We start from the raw sequence: 19195 nt of genomic DNA on the forward strand, positions 1-19195 counted from the left end.
TGGTAGTGTACACATACATTTGAACAAAAAGGTCAGTAAATTTACATGCATTAAAAAAAAATGTACAGACATAAACTTAAAAGATAGTTTATATTAAAGTTTTACAACAACTTTTAATTAAACATATTTTACTAGGTTATTATATTAGTGGATATACATAAAGGATTAAATATTTTTTATCCTGTGTAAATGTAGTGTAGGGAAATCTTTTTTTTTTTGGGGGGGGGGGGGGGGGGGGGGGGTGTTTTAAATTGTATTTTAGTTCTTACATCATCAACATTTTAAACTGATTTTGATTGGCACCAAAAAAAAAGTTTTTCTATATGGCAATTCAGGGCAAACAGGCTACATATTAAAATTCATCATGATAAAATATTCAAAAGGATGAAAATATTCTGCTATATTGCACAAGCCCTGATGTGCTGTAAAGCCACATCACTGAAAACAAAACAATTTCAACATGTCTTACATTAAAAAGTGGTCAGCTGTCTTAACTGATTAAATGGAATCTGGATTACGTATCAGATTCCAAAAATGTAATACATCAACAGCAAATGATTTATTATTTATCGATTATTCCCAATTCTTCTTTTTTTATCTTATCAAATTTTCCTTTCTAAAACGTACTAGTCATAATGTTTAGCTTTGAATACACACAATATAGAATGGCCATGTAAATTAATTTGTGCCCCATACTTCTGAATCTAAGGGGATAAAAGCACCTCAGTTAATTATAACATGTTAATACTTTAATAATTTAACAACATTCATGTTCAAAGTTCTCTGATGTCAGATAATGGTCACAGAGACATGCAGGTAAACCAATAAAATATTTCAAATGTAATTTAATTTATTCATTTTAATTTTACATTTTTATAATTTGATTAAATACTCTTTTCATGAACTCAAACCCTCTGCAGTTCTTTCATTCAGCCAAGTTTTGGGAAAACCTGGAGAAATGCATTTCATGATGTTGATAGAGAATGGAATGGGTTTTATTATCTTTGCTTTTTTTTAACAATAATAATCCCATCTATATCTATAAAAAAAATCTATAAAAGTTAGGGCAAATGTAATCCAAAAGTAGTCAGAATACATTACCTAAAATGAGTAATCTAGATTAAATTACTGACCACAATTTTAGCATGTACGTAATTTGTAATCAGTAACAGACTACAACGTGATGTGTAGAGACCAAGTGAATCAACATGTAACGCATTCGTCTTTAATAACATATTTCATACACGGTCTGACATCACACAATGACTTCTAAATATCAAGTTCCCTGCATCTTTAAAGTTCGCAATTGTATTAAACTGTGCTTTAATACTTTGACTGGAACTAAATGCATTTGTAAAGACTCCAGTAAAAACTAAAAGCAGGCCTGTCTTTATGAATGTCTAAAGTGCCATTTTCTAATCAAGTTCATTCAAAACACATTGTTCTTTGGTGTCTGAGAGATTTTGATGTTGCCTGCACATGTTCTCCAGATAATTTGCCTGAATATCAGTTACAAAAACACCAAACTATACCAATGTACTGATATACACAACAGGACAACCACCATTCACACAGCTGATTTATGTCATCTCTTCTGCTGGAATTGGGTCACACTGGACTGTTATCGATTATCTCTACTATTAATCAAACGAGAGACAGACGCAGTGAATATGGAAAGCAATTATGCATGCACAAACTGTGAGGATCGAACATACAGGAGTGGATGTTTCGTTTGCGACGAGTACAAAATGTCTAAAATAGGACAACCATTTGCAAATACTGAACTTTTAAAGTGGAGTGAATTATGAATATGATATATACCATGTCAATACCACCGCATGTTTTAGAAAATGGAAAGAGGAAGGAGACAATTAAAGAAAATAGAAATAAAAAAAGGGAAATTTAGATATAAAACAGGGCAACCTTGTGACTGTTAAAGGACTACTTAGGAACATTGCGACAACATTGTACAAAATGCAAAAGCTTACTGGTACTGATGTGTCACTCTTGGCATTATACTGTGAAAAGCATCACACCAACAATGAACCAATGAACTATTATCTCTCTCAAACACTATGCTTAATCAATAGTCCCTGAGTCTAAACACTGATAATGAATTGCTATCTGACTCTGCCCTCTAGTGGGGAGAAGCAGTCCATCACCACAAGACACAGCAACATGTGAATTACACCAGCAGGGTCTTTCCTGGATATATAAGATGAAGATTGACACTGTTATGATGTCATCATGACCTCACTGCTCACTAGCATTAAATTACCTGAAAACTTAATTTTACAAGCGCTGGCTCCATGAGGTTTAGAGCCGGAGGATGTTCAATATTGTCCAAATATATGCTCAGCTAGAGGAATGACTTCACCCATACACGAAGCCTCTTAGGTAAATCTCAAGGCATTACAATGTATGCAATCACAGGATGTGTTAGATTGCCATGAGTAAGGCGGATTTAGCTTAGTGTGCAAAGCACTTGATGAATCTTCTCAGTACTGCACCAGCAGGAGGAGCCGTGCACAGTGCACCTCAAAGCTTTTGATCCTTCTTAAGTGGATGAGATGTAGATGACCTCATCGCTGGGACTACCAGACACCACAGGACCGCTCTGGTATGTCTCAGCTTCATGACGGCCCATTGAGTCATCACAAGCACTGCCTCTCTAGCAAGTTTGAGTCGCCTTGCAATTATCCAATGAAGATGATTTTAAAGCTAATGTAACACCATTTACTAGTATTAACTCAGTTATGGATTTACAGCCTAATCCGCAGTTATTCGCCTAAATGAAGCCTGTCAAAATCTTTGTTATAAAATATCATTATGTTCATATCATGCCGTTTTTAAAGCAATCTGACAAACAAAAACACACGGAGTCAAGAGTGCAAGCATTGCCAAACACGTTCTCTCCATGAGTTTATGACTCTTTACTTGTGAAAACGTGGTAATATCCACCCCCGACAAACCAGGCGCTTTGGAATGTTTCCGACTGGAGTTAGTCATCCATAAATCACCAACTAGATGGCATACTGGTATAGCTACCGCAGCCCGCATCTGAAAAGATGCCAATCAACAACAGTTGCCATGTCAATACAAGCCAAACAGAAAAGAACAGCATGAGAATGAGTCGACTCTCTCGTCCTTACAAGTGGACCGTTCACTGATCCTGAAATCACTGAGCCTGAGGGGGTCAATCTCATAAAACTTGTCAAATGTCTGGGTCATATTTCATCCAAAAAACACAAACGGTCTTTAAGATTTGTTCGCACTGTGACTTCCACAGCATTTATTTTTAACATTGTAACATATATACGCTTCATGTTTATGTTTCTCATGACTTTTTCAGTCCGAAAAAACTTGCTTTTCTCACAAAACTAAAATGTAAAAACATTTAATTAAAAAACATGGGTGAATTTTTAACGGCTTTGAATACATGTTATGAATAATAAGTTTGGATACATAATTTTGGTCTTAATAATAGTATTTTTTATATATTTCATATCACCATTTTTAGACAGATGCTCCATCACAGTAAAAAAAAAAAAAAAAAAAGTGTTAATTAAATGTATGTTTCCTTTATGCAAAAATCTAATAAATAAATAAAAATACTAACAACTACTAACTAATACTAACTACAATTGCTACTAATAAGAAAAAAATATATATATAACAAAAAAATATATATATTTTGAAATAAAATGTAAGAGATTCACAACTAAAAGCATGAGGTAATTGCATCAGCTCCTTAATTACTCTGTGATTGGCTCAAACTCTTTGACATCAGACTGCTTACGTCAGAGTCCTAACCTTGCACACGCTTTTAAAACATTAATCTTTTTGGCTTTGCACACACTGCATCAATATGGAAAATGCAGGTCAATGGTCAAATTTCTTACGTCTCTAAACGAAATGTTTAATTTACAATAATGCTATATTTTTGCGTGTGTGGATATACTGTAGATGTATTGGAGGAAAAGCTAATTACATTTTGAAACATAGGCTGAGAAAGGTTTGCTCGAGTTTGCTCAAAGTGCAGGTCACAAGTTAAAAGCAATGCATAACAGCACTGACTAAATGTATAGAGCTAAATGTTGCTCTCATTCTGTTCTGAGTGGGTTTCTAGTTTCTCTTATAATTACGGAGCTCAGGATGATACTGCAATAAAAAGGTCTTGGATCATTCATTGCACAGGAAACTCTCAAACCGGGGTGAGATTTATGAGCAGTATAGTCAGTTGAGGGCATGGCCTTTCTCTCTCATCCCCTGGAATCAGCCTGTACACACACACACACACACACACACACACACACACACACACACACACACACACAGGTGAGACCACACAGCCCTCATTCAGCCATGGGCATATGAGAAATGGCTCATTCCTGCACACATTTTTCAAACACAAACACATAGACTCAATCAATGTTGTTAAGGCATGCTTGCCTGAGTCACAGTATAATTTGCCAAAAGTAATTTTAGTAATTTAAAAGCTGCCGTTTAGAAAGTGCATAATCTGCATAACTGTACAGCACAACCTAATATTATCTGAGCTTATGTTTTCATATTAAACACTGGCTTTCACTTCATGAGGGAACAAAGAATGCTAACAGCCACCTGTTTTCAACACTTCATACTCAAAGTGTGATGCAAAGGAACAGACAGATGTTTTTATTCTGTGTGGTTGTCAGGGTGTTTCTAGGAGGATCTGGTCTGGGTTGTTGCTAGAAGGTCACCAGACCAGGGGCCCGTTCTTCGTACGTCGCTTATTACATCTAAGATCAAATGACACATCCAAGATGATATCATCGCGCTAATCATGATCCGGCTAATTGGGTTCTTCGAACACACCTGTTGTGTATGATTAGTATCGCTGGATTGAGTTAGTTGGCTGGTGGCAAGACGGCAGCGTAATGACGTCATATAATTTAAAACGACACCTGACGAAAAACTTGACAAATTTCTGGACTTTTATAAGGAAACAGCCAAGCAAACAAAACTACATAAATGTTATAATAGATACATGAAACCGATAATAGATACATGTTTTCATTTTATTAGAATTTTTTTCATGATTCCCAATTATTTAGATTCGCAATTTATAATAATTGTGCAGTCTTTACATTTTTATTTCAATGTAGAAATTATCTATTCATTTCATTTTATATTTGGACAGATTTGTTACGTGACAGCATTAATGAAAGTTTCTTAAGGGTCAATATCATGTTATCTGCATCTCCTGCGCTCCATCAAGCCACTCGTATAATAGCAGTCATCACTCAAAATAATGCACGACTCTATTATCTGTATAGCATGTGTGTAAGACTCTAATACAATTATGAAGTAATAATTTTATGACAAATAAATATTTCAGTGAGTAAAACTGGCTGTCTATAGTAGTCTGTTTTATATTATTTTTAAAAATTTTTTTTTAATGATTATTATTTTAAATTATTGTCCCTGGATCAGTACGATATACTCTTGTAATAAAGTAGCGGTGATAGCAGGCATATTTTGAGTATCAGTTCTGGTTGAAAAGAAGCGATCTAATCCTGTTTACATTAAATAAGCTGCTCCCGAGCAGGTTTAAGCTAACGGACCTGTTGCTATGACAGCAGCTCCGGGATGAGCTTCGAAGAACCAAACGATCCAAGATCACGCCAAATCGTCAACAATCAAATCCAGCTAACTGAGTTAGCGACGTACGAAGAACGGGCCCCAAGTCTCTGTGATATTCTAATGTCCCTTCTTAAAGTTGTTACATTTCTTAAGTTTTATCAATAGCACATCTATCATCAATTTAAAGTATCTTTTTTTCCTAAAATGTATCTTGAAGATGCCGCATCAAGTTAAAAATAATACTTTAACTTTTAAATCTGTCTTAAGACCATTATATTCTCATTCTACTTTGACTTGCTCTTTTTATATTACAAGAACAGAACCTATTCAAACACACCTATTGGGCTTTAGGCCAAAATAAAGGCCTACTTCATTTTTTGGGATGCACCGAATTTTCAGCCTAAAAATCCAACTGGTAAAATTATGCAACCCTCCTAGGGCATTTAATTGCATTCAAAAAAATAAATAAAAAAAAGTTTATACCATGTGTGTGTTTGTACTGTGTATATTATGCATACATAAGTACACATGTATACATAATTTTTTTTATATATACTTGCATAAAATTGATATTACGTATAAATATAATTTTTTCATATATAATTCTAAAATTTTTCTTTAATATATAGATGTATGTATTTATATATACATAATAAATATATATTGTAAACACACGCACATAAAATGTAAACAACGTTTTATTTTGAATGTGATTAATCGCGATTAATCGTTTTGACAAGCAGCGCAAAATATGATTGTGGCTTGGTGCAGCTTGTCAGTGAACAACGGCTCTGTGTAGTTAATGTTGCTCCATGTGAAATCACACACGTGTTGAGATTAACCGCTGATTACAGAACCACCTTTACTGACAAGATGCGCGTTAAATATCCCATGTGATTTATCGTGCACCCCTACTCATTACTTATCACACTTTCTGAACTTTTCTTGTCTCAAAGTCTGTAATGTAATATCAAAATGAACTATATTGTGAAGTGAACATGCAAAGAATGTCTCTGTCCATCAATAAAGGGGTTTTTCCTCTACAACTCAGCTGTTCCGCAAGACATGTCAAACACAAAGAGATGGATACAGCCTAGCTTTTTCTCCTGCAAAAATAGGAGAGAGAGAGAGAGAGAGAGAGAGAGAGAGAGAGATATGCAAGTAGAGTAGGATAGAAGAAAGAAAACCCTGATGCCTACAGCAACACTCCTCAAAAACCTGCTGTTTGTCAAGTACCTTTCCTCTTTCCTTAACTACACTAAGAACATGCCACAATACACAGACCTGTCCCATAATCTACAGTGCTGCAGTAACAGTAATAGCTACTGATAAAGAGTGCTGCTGTCCTTAGTGTGTGTCCATGGGGCTGAATATGGGACAGCAGTTTTCTGCACTAATTAGTCTGAATAATGAAGCCAAACATCACAGGTCTTGAGTATATTAGCTTTATTCACAACTTCAAAACTCAGAATTTCTTCAAGGAGACAATCAAAACTTATGCTAGTTGTTAAGACTAGAAATGTACTATAATTCTCACAATGTGCAATAGCTCCAGCACTTAAGGGAAGGCCTGTTCCTTTAAGAGAAGAACAAACACATGCATCCTCTGCCTTAATGATCAAAAGAAGGTTTCGGGTTACAGTGATCAAATTCCTCAATATCTCACAGCTGAAGACAAAGGCTGAGTCTGAAACCTGAAAAACGCTGCATATGTAGGGAGTTTGTGACCATCATTGCACATCTGAATGAAATCAATAACCATTTCTACAGAGAATTGCAGTACTTAAATGTATGCTTGCTTATTTTAAGGGTCATTTGAGGTTTTTTTGGAGATCACTGGAGTTGACATTATAGCCTTGTTAGTCGTTGAACCACGTTTTTTCTTACAAAAGCAAGAAATAATTGACTGTACAGAAAAACAGCAGCCTCAATGTTGATCACAGAACAAGCAAGCACAAGCAAATCATGTTTTCTAAAACAAATGAAATATTTGTTATAAAAATGGTTGCATATGAAGATAGTGTCAACTCAAAAGTACAATTAAATATAAACATCAGGTCAGTCATATTCCTGGAGATCTTCCATCATGAAAAGTTTAGAGCTCAGCTAGAAATCAACATTTCAACATCTTCAATCAATCAAATCAACTTTCAACATTTATTTACTACACAAATATTCATAAACTATAGTATGTACATGGTGTTCATGCGCAACAAGAACTAAAAAACATGGCACTACCGTAATTGTACCTACTCAAAAAGTACATAACACCACAGTAATGAATGAATGTCATTTTCAAATACAATAGTATTTGCATGGAGCTGCAAGGTACTTCGAAGAAAACTATAAATTAAAGTGGCACATATCCAAAAACCATGGCATCATCATCATCATGGTTTATTTCCAAAAACCATAACACCATGTCGAAAACATTATAGTAATACAAAGCTACTTTGATATATATACCATAGCAAATGATTGTAAGATTCAAAGACTGCTATATTTGCATGGTGCAGCAAGGTACTTCAAAGATCACCATAAAATGACCATCCCACATATCCAAAGAAGTTATGGCACTGCCATGGTGCTTGTCCAAAACACCTAACAATAAATCACATCACAATCAGATATATACCCTGGCACTAAATTATTAACATATTCATACAGCATGACAGGCCAAAACAGCGGCATGAAATGATCACAGAACATATCCAAAAACCAGTGGCCCTACCCTGGTGCCATGTTCAAAACCATGGTAACACCATGGTACTTCAATGGACGATCACCAGGAGCCAGACTGGCCACTAATGAAGCCCTCATCCTTGCATAAACATCATATATGCAGCACATGGATGATTCTTACCGAGGTATTTGATGTCGAAGCCCTGCGGTGGTTTGAGGGACCTCCTCATCCAAGCCTCCCTCAACACCTCCAGGTGATCCTCCTTCCCCTGGATCAGCAACACATGCTCGTCTATCCAGCCCAGGAAGAAGGTCTCAGCTATGGCATCGGCCACCATCTTATTCCAGAAATATTTCATGTTTAGGGATTTGAAGTCGGCGAATATCTCGTAGCCGGTGTGATGTTGTGGCGGCTGCTCGCTCTCCGTCACTCCGGGCGCGTCCTCCGCCACGACGCGCGACAGCACGATGGCCAGAGAGTGCGGCGCGATCTGCAGGAAAGGCTCCATTGCTCTCCTCGAAGATGCTTCGTTAGACTCGACGCATTCCACGCGCGTGAAAGCGCAAATAAGGCGATGGATGGATTGATTGATTGACTGATTGAGCGCGCGCCCGCAACCAAACAAAGAGCGCGTTTGCGCGTTAGTTCATTTGACCTGCCTGTCTGCAGTTATTGTAATAAAAGAACATTATGATGATATAGAAAGGAATAAGGTCATTATTATTTCAAACAAAGGCTCGGGTGGATGCGGAATGTCATTTTAAGGGTAAAATACGCAGGTGATCATGTTATTCTCCGCTGAAATCGCCGTATATTATCCATTCCTCACCTTGATCAGAGACAACGACGTGAAGATAATGACATCCTCTTCCAGCAGGCATGCGGGATGGAGAAAAACATTACCTTAACGTCCCTGGACGAAAAATATGCTCGCGTCAAAAGCAAAAATGAGAATTCTCGTCTTATTTTTTCCCTCGTCGAGATGCGGTGATCCCTGCAGGCCGGTGCGTGACGATGCCTGTGTGGTTTACGGTGTGTAAAGCAGGTTATTACCTTGAAGCTCCCGCAGCTCTGATAGCGATGCCCTCTAACGGCGGAGGGGAGGCACTGCAGGCGCAATCCCCAGTCAAAAATAAAGATGCTCTGTATTTACTCACATCCATATCGTTCCAGACCAGTTTTGTTTTTTTTGTTTTTTTTGTTTTCGTTCAGCGAAACACAGAATAACGAAGTTTAAAGAATGTATTTTCAAAATAGTGGCAATGAGCAGTCTGTGAGATACAGCCTGAAATCACCACTCGACAAGTGCAACATATTCCAAGCTGTCTGAAGTCATACGATAGTTTTGCTTGGAAAACGGACTGAAATTAAACTATTATTCATTAAATATTCTCCTTTCAGATATCAGTTATTGACTGTTAGCTGTCAGTGCTTTAAACTTGAGATCCGATTCATCTGCGAACCGATTCACCGGCTCCATGCATGCGTTTTAATCGCTCTTTGAAGTGATTGTGCACAGTTATTTCGAAGTTATTATGTGTATTTTAACTTGCATATATGCGTTTTGACAGCATGTATTAGCTACGTGAAACATAGCAAAACCACTCATTTATCAAGAAGAAACAAAGCAACCATGATTCCGATAGCAAGACTTCCCGCTCCTTGAGTTCTTACCTGCACTTCAAAGCTGATCATTTACACCGGTCTTATTCCTTGCCTTATCGTAAGCCTTCTTTTGTTCCACATACATTTTCCTCTTTTGTTTTTTATCCGCCATCTCTATCTCTCTGTTGTTGTTAGACTTGGCTAATGTCCTTTAGGTGCACTGAGCGCTCTTTCTCGTCCCCATCATGATTAGACACACCCCTTACTGCTGATTGGATACAAGTTTGTTTTGGTACTAGCCCGACTTTTTGAAAAAATACATACCCCACCTTTGAAAGGATTTCCTATATAAACAGACTCTAATGCATAAACTCTTATGATCAAACATAAAAATCTTTACTGTGTTATATATTTATTAAAATTATATATTTACCAGAGGTTGCATCCCACTCACCACCATCAGAAATTATTCTATTACAATTGGAAAGAAAAAAAATCCAGATATCCTGACAAATTTATTAATTCAATTACAATATTCAGACTATAGAGACTCACCTTATGTTACTACCCTATGATATCTATTGCAGCAAGAAGAGGCAGGATGGACAGTTCGGCGATTTTGTTCTTTTTTTTTTTTACTCAGGCTCAGACATGTAAACATGTCTCTGCTGTGCTATTTGCTTCTCCTGTTTCAAAATAGCCACAGGTGGTATTATGTAATTTAATGCTTTAGTATGAAGATGGGGAGCATGTTGCTAACCTACAGGAGGATGTTAAACTTGCCTGCTGTCTCCACAACAGTTCTTTTTCTAGCTTCTCTCAGACGTGAGCAACTGTGGAAGCTCCTATGACACCACCTGCCCCACCTATATCAGTCAGGTTGACACCTGGTTGTGACGAGTCAGAGGGTTGCATCACTTCGCAGCCGTTGTGTCAACAGCCATCACCCTCGCCAAAGGGAAAGAGTCAAAGATCAGGGAGGTTGCATCCCTCCCATCTCCATCCACATGTGGAGCTACTACCATCTCGGGCAGGCCCCCTCACCCCATGTGCTCCATGTGTATGGGTCCGAAGCACACAAACATTGCTGGCAGATCCACAAACATGTGCTCACTGTGTGTCATTGCTGGTGAAAATCTTAGAAAGGAGCCTGAGAGTGGCTATGGCTAGCAAGCAGGACCCTTGTCTGTCTAAAGCGGCCACACAGTCTGTGGTGACTGACCATCTGACGCAAGCCAGTACGAGTTGTGCATACATGATGGAAGCCGAATCCCCGGAAACACCTCCGCTGTTTGAGGGGCTGCTCACATAGGAGGAGGGTGACAATCCTGCATGCTTGCATAAGGAAAATGTCCTGCTACTGGTCTAACCCCTTTAAGAGCAAACTCCCTGCCAAGGGGTATTCCATATTGGAGATTCAAGGGTTGGGGAAGCTGGGGTAGGCTGGACCCCCAATGGTAGAGACTTTAGTGGCCTATCAGCGCCATCCAAATTGGTGCTCAATTTCTGCCTCCTCTCAGATTCCGCTGCCGAGTAAGATGGAGCGACTGACTGCGATATATCAGAGGATGTATAAATACGCTGGAAGTCTGTATGCTTGCTGAACCCGTTGACTCAAGTGGAGTTTTTGCCGGAGATGGGGCAGCAGCTGGACTCAGGAGTGCCGAACCTGGCACTCTGGGACGAAATTTGCATGGTGAATGATTCTGCATTCTTCCCGCCATGCGGTTCAAAGAGGAGAGGGGTGGCAGTGATGATGACATCACTGTGCAACGTGAACCCGGCAGAGGACTTCTCTCTGCCTGAATAGCCATTTGGCATGCATGCGCAGTTCACCCATGGGTTATGTCAATGACTTCACAGGGTTACAGACTTTAGTTTGCCATGAAACCACCTCGATTCAGCAGAGTGATTGTGTCAGTGGCTTAGAGAGAATCGACTTGTGTCCTGATGGCTGAAATTGAATTTACCACCCTCACCCAGAGAGGATATCTCTCTGGTCTTGGCCCATGAGAGGTGGAATTTGAATGCAGCAAGTCTGCCTCCATTGTTCATACACACTATACAGTGCAGGAGCCTCCTCTACTCACTCACTTTATAGCAATAAATGGCAAATCTTTGAAGAATGGTCTCATCAGGGTCATATTGTCCCTTTTCAAAGCTCAGTGAAGGATATTTTATGCTTTCTTCAAGATCTTCTAGATAAGGGGAAGGCTTTCTCCACCATTAAGGTGTATTTAGCAGCTATTTCAGCTTGTCATGTAGGTGCCCATCTACTGAACTAAGGAGCAAAAGTTGAATTCATTATGTCAGTACAGGCTTTTCATATGTTTGTGAGGAGAACAGCAGGCTTTAGGACTTATGACCAGCTATTTGTGTTATGGGCTACTCCTCACAAAGGGAAGCCATTGTCTTGTCAACGTCTGTCTCATTGGATCATAGATGCTATATCTTTAGCTTATCTGCAAGGGTATTCAACTTCCCAAGGGCCTGAGAGCCCACTCCACTCTGGGGATGTCTATATCATGGGCCTCCCTCAAGGGAGCAGCAAGTTGGGCTATGCCTCGTAGTTTTGTGTGGTTTCATAGACTGGACATGTCTGAGCCATCCCTGTGAGCCAGTAGGTCGGTGCCCATTTAAAAGGTTAATTCACCAAAAAAATTAAAATGAGCCTAGAAATGACCCTCAAGTCATCCTAGGTGTATATTACTTTCTTCTTTCAGATCAATCCAGTCAGAGTTATATTAAAAATTATCTTTGATCTTTCTTTCAAGCTGTTTAAATGGTGCTCAGCAGGTGTTGCAGTGCATCAGTTCAAAAGAGGTTAAATAAAAAGTGCTCATTCTTAATAAAAAAAAGTGTCTCACAAGGCTCTAGGGGGTGAACAAAGTAATTCTGTAGTGAATCGATTCATTTTTGTAAGAAAAATAACCATATTCTAAACGTTATTAATTTAATCTAGTTTGTGCTCACTGTTGTACACGGAAGCAGCTCTGGGTGGATGTCATAGGAGATTAAACAGTTGGTCATGCCCAAAGCGATCCCCCGTAGTGAAACACCTCACTCTGCTATCAAAAAAAAAAAAAAAAACAGGTTTAGGCTAATTAACCCATCGTTTCCCTTTGTTTCAGTAAATGTAGTCAGTTATTACTAGAATCTAAGCTCAATCCACTATCACACAAGCATTCTGTGTATATCTTGTTTTATGAATTAATTAAAATAAATATGTTATCATTATCCCCTCCCCCCACACACACCTACTGTTTATATATATATATATATATATATATATATATATATATATAATATACTTTTGCCTCAAAGAATTAAGATATATTAGATACATTTTTTTAATTGTTACATTCAAAACAATTTAGCACATTTTGCCCTGAAACTCTCAATATCATAATGCATCTAGATGTAATTTTTTTTTATAATTTTTCATTTCCATTACTATATAATACAGTTAGAATTATGTTTTTAAATTTGTTCAACGTTTCAATAATGTTATTTCCATTATGTTGATATGAATTTAGAGGCTAGAGTTGCTTAAAATATTCTTAATTTCTCTTAATTTCTTCTTAGTGTTAGAGTGAGAAATGACCGTACCTTACAGTTTGACATGATTTGTGACATTCACCTAAACAGAAATCAGATTCTAAAAATCTCAAACAATTGTGAGGCTCTGCTAACAGATACATTGTCAATGTAAATTTTTTATTCTCTGGCGATGTTCATATATTTCCATGCCAATAAAGCTTCATGAATCTTATAACAATGGTTTAACAGATTTAGACAGGGTGTAAGGAATCTGGGATTTCTCATGCTGACGATTTTCGGACAGTCATTTCCTCCTCCTGTAAAACAAACTCTCCCACATGTCCACATCATTGTAAGGTAATATGTTTAATGGAAGCCAAGTAGCCATAACCTCACGTAGCCTGGTTTGTTTCCAAGTCTGTGAGCTATAAAAGAGGATAAGAGAACAAAGAGACTTCTCACCTAGGAAACAAAATCAAACTCTGGTGTCTGTTTTGCTTTATAGGAACCCAGCAGGTTTGTATTGTAGAGGCAATGTATTTTTACCTAAAGGTGAGGTTGCCTACAGAGTGAATTAAATTTAAAGGAATGGTTCACATCAAAATTAAAATTCTATGCTAAGGCTGATGAGAGGTACTGCACAAACTGGTGAATGCACCCAATTTTAACTAAACTTTATCTGAAACCAGCTGAGAAGTGCTCTGGATTCTGTTTAGGATCAACTTTCTTTTTACCTCCACAAGCCAAACAAATTATCATATGATCGGATTGGATCCTGGAGTGTTTTATTACGTTTTTTTACATGACACTTTCTTAATAACCACAGCAAGATGATTAAAAAATGGCTGAATTAATGAAGGTTTGTGTAATTAAAATGTATAATCAAATATAAAAATCGTTTACAGTGTATACATATGGCTCTTGAGGGACACAAGCAACAACAACCAAAAAAAAAAAAAAGTTTATTCAACAGCTAGTTTCATGTCAGTTTAATGATTTCTAACATTATTTAGCAGTTATTTAGTTTTAGTTACAAGGTTATTTTTCAAAAACATTTTAGAGAATAGGAGGACTGTAGATGAAATCTGTTATTTAAAAACCAAATCTCATGCAAGCTACATTTCAGTCTTGTTTGACAAGCAACAATCTAGACAACAAAATCAGCTGAAATCCTTCATATTTAAAGTTAAGTTCAAATCATTAAGCTGTAAACACGTGTTCTCCGAGGAATGTTCAGCCTTCAACCTGCAATAGTATCCATGACAACACTTCCGAGCTGGGAGATGTGCTTCGCTCTTCCTCACGCTGCTTCTATGGAAGTGTCATTTCTGCCCTGAGGCTGAGAAATCAGAACAGACACGATACAGCGACCATTACGAACTTGAAACATTCTCGCACACAAATTTAGTTTCATCCATTAGGCTTTTATCCATGATCCCATTTAATTCAGTTTGAATTTGAATGGAACTGGTCCCACTCACAGGATGCTCAGCTCAATTCTGATTGGTACACAATGTTTTCTGACGTCAAGAATCATTTGATGGATAAAACTGAGGTGTGTTTAAAACTTTACCTTGACAAAGATGCGTGAAGGCAGGAAGCGAAGTAGCAGTTGATTGGAGATGTTTGGAAAGCGCAGCAGGTTGATGTTGAGCTGAGGAAGACCTTGATATCCCGCCATCAGAGGATAGAAGTTATACAACATCTCCTGTTCTGCACCGGGCAAAATCCTCATTCGCACCTGCACACAGACACAGAATGAGAGCGAGACCTGGCAGCTGGAATAGAAGTTTAAGGGTCCTGGGCTTGTTGATAATCACTGTGTAAAGAGGAACAAATACATTTTTATTTTATTTGTTACTTGTTTGATTACTCTTCTAAGAGAATTTTGCTTCCCACTATGTATAGCTTTCAGACAACCTTAGACTTCTTGTGAGTGAATTTACTCTGGATCATCTGGATGTGTTTTTTCCATTAGTTTTTATTAAGACACATTAAAAGTAGAGGTCGACCGATATATCGATCGGCCGATATATAGGGCCGATATTTGTCATTTTTTTTATATATCGGCATCAGCATCGTGATTGAGGGCTATGTTACTTCCCCCCCGCTCACAGACAGCACTGTGCTTCGAGAGACAGCTGTCCTGATGCTGCCCAGATCGGTGAATCACATTTGTCCAGAAGCATGGTTTGATGCAGACAATAGTCAGGTTTCCATCCAACTCATTTGCATTTAGGGATGTTAATATTCGATAATTTCCATGATCGTTCATTGTTTAAATTAAAGATCAATTAATAACCTTAATACTGCAAAATACATCTGCAGCGGTATTATTATGTGCCAAAGCCACTTGGAAAAAAAGCTTTCTCACCCGAATTAAAGGGGTTTTAGTCCGAATAAAATGCTAGTAGCAGGACTGTAAAATGAATAGATGTGATTTAAATGGTTTCGTGGTGCTCATTGTTGTATTTTAAAATGCAATTGCAATGTTTTCAAATGACACTGTAGTATTAAAAAGAAAATTATTCCAAACATAACTGTGGTGCTTGTGGCTGTGCTGCGCAGTCAGTGAACCTCTTTTTTCACATCAAACATTTTATGCAAGTATTATGAGAAGTACTTTATTTGATCCTGTTCTGCAAAATGTTCGATCTTGAATTTTTGCGTTCCGCTAGGCCTATTGTTTTAAAAAATCCGGTATTTACAGTGCGTTAGATTGCGACAGTGCATGCGTGCTTGCATACGAGGATGAGTGAGCGCAGGTTTGGCTAGATGTATTTGGAGGTTATTGCTGACGTCTCCACATATCCAAATGTTTCCATATTCGCAATGTATCTGAATGTTAAACTATAATATTTTTTTTTTAATGTAAACAAGACAGAAAAGATCATTCTCTTCACATTAGCAAAAGGGTGGAGTGGAGTGGTATACTACGGTCTATTTAAACTGGCCAGTGTAACTTTTTATATATATGTTATATATGGTTTACTGTACTTTATATTAATAATGAACACACTGCGATGTAAGTTTGAAATTATAATGTACTTTAGATGTTCTGTGTCATTTATACCGAACACAAATGTTGCTGGTTGCTAGTGTGTTTGCAGCACTACTATTATTTATTTTTTAGATATTTTATTTTTTATATTTTTCAGTTTAATTGATTCTTATTTATAAAATTGTATTTATTTTATTTAAATGTATGATTTAAGTTTACATTTATGTTCCAACAAATTAGAAAAATTCTGCTTGATAAATGCTCTTAAACTTTTATGTAAATGATTGACAATCACTAATAATCATGATTGACAAACATGCAAATGAAGGGGAAAACTTCAAGATATCGGCCCTAAAAATCGGCAGCACATATCGGCCATCGGCTGACCCTGACCTCTAAACATCGGCATCGGCTATAGAAAAACCCATATCGGTCGATCTTTAATTAAAAGTTTCTTTATTTTTGAAAAGGGAAAAAGCAAATATATCCATTTAGTTAATTATTCATCAAATAAAATGTATGTGAAGGAAACATGAAGCCACTTTCTGCACTGACCTGTTTGAGTCCACTAAACATAAAAGCATCGCTGGGCTCCACACTGATCTCGACATCCTGAACCAACCCAGTTCGATTCTCCAGATGGTACCGAACAGGTAAAGACTCACGCACGCGACCAAACGATGGCAGCTCTAGAACAAAAGAGGGTGAAGGTCTATTCAACAGCAAGAATGATAACAATTATAACTATATTTGCATCGTCACCAACCAACACTAACGGTCTGTTTAATCTAAGCTTATGTGCTGCCTTTTCAAAAAAATGGAAGTGGATGTAGGTGACCTGCTACTAATTTTCAATTCACAAAATTTATGCAAAAACAGGTGCTTTTGGGTATACGAGACAAAAGGAGTTGGGAGAATCTGTTACTCTGCTTAAAAAGTTTAGTTTTTGAAGACAAATGTTATTCATACTTCCATGAGTCAGTATCAATTTCAGCTTCTTGTTGCATTTACACAGCTTTAAGCAGCAGATGCCCTCAGCATGCTACATTTGAGTGCATCTACACGGTGAAACTAGCTAGTGTAATCTGAACCAACAGTGAATTTAGCTAACAGTCAATGTAGTGGAAAAAAGAAGAACACAACAGTTTGCACTGCAACAAAGGAGGCAAGATAATGTTGTCGGAACAAGCACTAACTAAGTGAGGTAATTGTATTTTACATTGTTTTCTGTGTAGAGCTATTTTGCAGTGTCTTCTGCTGTTACTACACTACTGATTTTAATATAAAAACAGACTGACCTGCATGGACATAAAGAGGAATATTCTCCACCATCACATGTGGCAGAGTAATGATCGTTCTCACCAATGATGTCTCAGCAAATGCTGACTTTCTGGATTAAAAAATTCATACAAGAAATTAAAGGCTGTGTGCTTTGTGAATATTTATTTAAGCAAGTTACAAATGTACGAACTTTAACATTCTTAGTAAATGGCTCATAAGACAATAGCATGAGAAAAGGAGAGTCATCACTTGCATAAAATATGCAGGGTAAAAGTGAGTGCTGTCACCTCTTCCAGGAAATGACGTAGTGTCCAGATGCCACAGTACTGGTGCCGTTCTGAACAGGAGGACATTTGAGCAGGAAACACTCACTGGCACATTCGCTGGTCTGAAGCGTGACTGGACACACAGCAGAAAATGAATTACACTCATGCCCTAAATAAATGTATTCTTTTAAAAATACCGCCTTCAGAAATAAAGTTCTCCCACCTCCTTCAACTTGACTCTGGGGCTGATCGATGGCATTCATACTGGAGGCCAGCTGCACTTCACTGTTCACCAACTCGATCGGCCAAGGGACGCACTCAAAATATCCATCATCAACAAGAAGGGGAATGTCCACGTACACGTGCTCCAAATTCTCAAACTGACACACACACAGAAACTGTAGCAACCTTACAAAATATGTGTTCTTTTAAAAACTGGACACAAAATTTAAACACCTGTCATCATTTATTCATCTTCATCTACAAAACATCTCTTTTGTGTTCCATGTATAAAAAGTATTCAGGTTTAGAACAAGATAAGACTGGGTAATAATGACAGAATTTTCATAACTTAAGTATTAATATATTCACTTAGCTCTTACCTTACTGGACACAAACTTCATAGCCACTTCAAATGGAACAACCGTTTCTAATGTGATGGTTTCAATCCTGCAGGCGAGAACAAACACACAACGATGTATAGATTATGCCTCAAGAAAACTAGATGCAGTGAAATTTTTGTCTGGCTTTGACTTAATCTTCACAAAAATCTTTCTGTAGCAAGTTTCGATGAACAGGCTGTTGGGTTCTGCGTACTTTTGTGACATTTGCAGGGATGTCCTTGCCCTCTGACCGTGGCACTCACAGAATAAAGCCACGTGAAACAGTAATATTCTGGATCCAGTGCTCACGCAGTGGATGTACAGGGGTTTCACAATCTGACACACAAGAACACATGTACACATCATTACACTGAAGTCAAGATCACCTGATGACCAGTTTTAATCAATTCAGTCTGTAAAACTCAGTGAAAAGAAGCAGCACCTTCTGTCCAGGATGCAGATCTCCGAGGGGAATGTCAGGGAGCAGGGCAGGATGAGAATCATCACACACCTCAGTGCCGTTTAGTGTGATTTGGGTTGACTGTGTGAGATTGGCATCCTGACCTAATGGAAAAAAAAGAAATAACAAATA

At 37.7% G+C, this 19195-nt stretch overlaps 2 protein-coding genes across 2 annotated transcripts; both read right to left on the minus strand.

The window, feature by feature from the left end:
- Positions 1-7986: 7986 nt before the first annotated feature.
- Positions 7987-9470, minus strand: LOC113096037 (storkhead-box protein 1-like). The gene is made up of 2 exons (XM_026261408.1): positions 8489-9470; positions 7987-8226 (listed from the first exon to the last, which is right to left on the minus strand). Exons 1-2 carry the CDS (start codon positions 8814-8816, stop codon positions 8123-8125), a joined length of 432 nt encoding a protein of 143 aa, XP_026117193.1. The 5' UTR covers positions 8817-9470; the 3' UTR covers positions 7987-8122.
- Positions 9471-14427: 4957 nt separating this feature from the next.
- Positions 14428-18306, minus strand: LOC113096036 (trafficking protein particle complex subunit 11-like). Its single transcript, XM_026261407.1, has 6 exons — positions 18225-18306; positions 18023-18134; positions 17753-17844; positions 17010-17143; positions 15027-15194; positions 14428-14792 (listed from the first exon to the last, which is right to left on the minus strand). The coding sequence occupies exons 1-6, from the start codon at positions 18262-18264 to the stop codon at positions 14754-14756; spliced, it is 585 nt and encodes a 194-aa protein (XP_026117192.1). The 5' UTR covers positions 18265-18306; the 3' UTR covers positions 14428-14753.
- Between the last annotated feature and the right edge of the window lie 889 nt (positions 18307-19195).

Source organism: Carassius auratus, unplaced genomic scaffold (assembly GCF_003368295.1).
Source record: "Carassius auratus strain Wakin unplaced genomic scaffold, ASM336829v1 scaf_tig00215847, whole genome shotgun sequence".
NCBI classification, from domain to species: domain Eukaryota; kingdom Metazoa; phylum Chordata; class Actinopteri; order Cypriniformes; family Cyprinidae; genus Carassius; species Carassius auratus.

What these genes read in the sequence shown, in the direction of transcription:
- LOC113096037 (XM_026261408.1), bottom strand. Translation starts at nt 8,816, where the DNA reads ATGGAGCCTTTCCTGCAGATCGCGCCGCACTCTCTGGCCATCGTGCTG. An exon ending in CTTCGACATCAAATACCTCG is followed by an intron (nt 8,227 to 8,488) that starts GTAAGAATCATC and finishes ATTTATTGTTAG; the next exon opens with GTGTTTTGGACAAGCACCAT.
- LOC113096036 (XM_026261407.1), bottom strand. Translation starts at nt 18,264, where the DNA reads ATGAATGCCATCGATCAGCCCCAGAGTCAAGTTGAAGGAG. An exon ending in TACGTCATTTCCTGGAAGAG is followed by an intron (nt 17,845 to 18,022) that starts GTGACAGCACTC and finishes TTTTTAATCCAG; the next exon opens with AAAGTCAGCATTTGCTGAGA. An exon ending in TCCTCTTTATGTCCATGCAG is followed by an intron (nt 17,144 to 17,752) that starts GTCAGTCTGTTT and finishes CTTTTGTTCTAG; the next exon opens with AGCTGCCATCGTTTGGTCGC.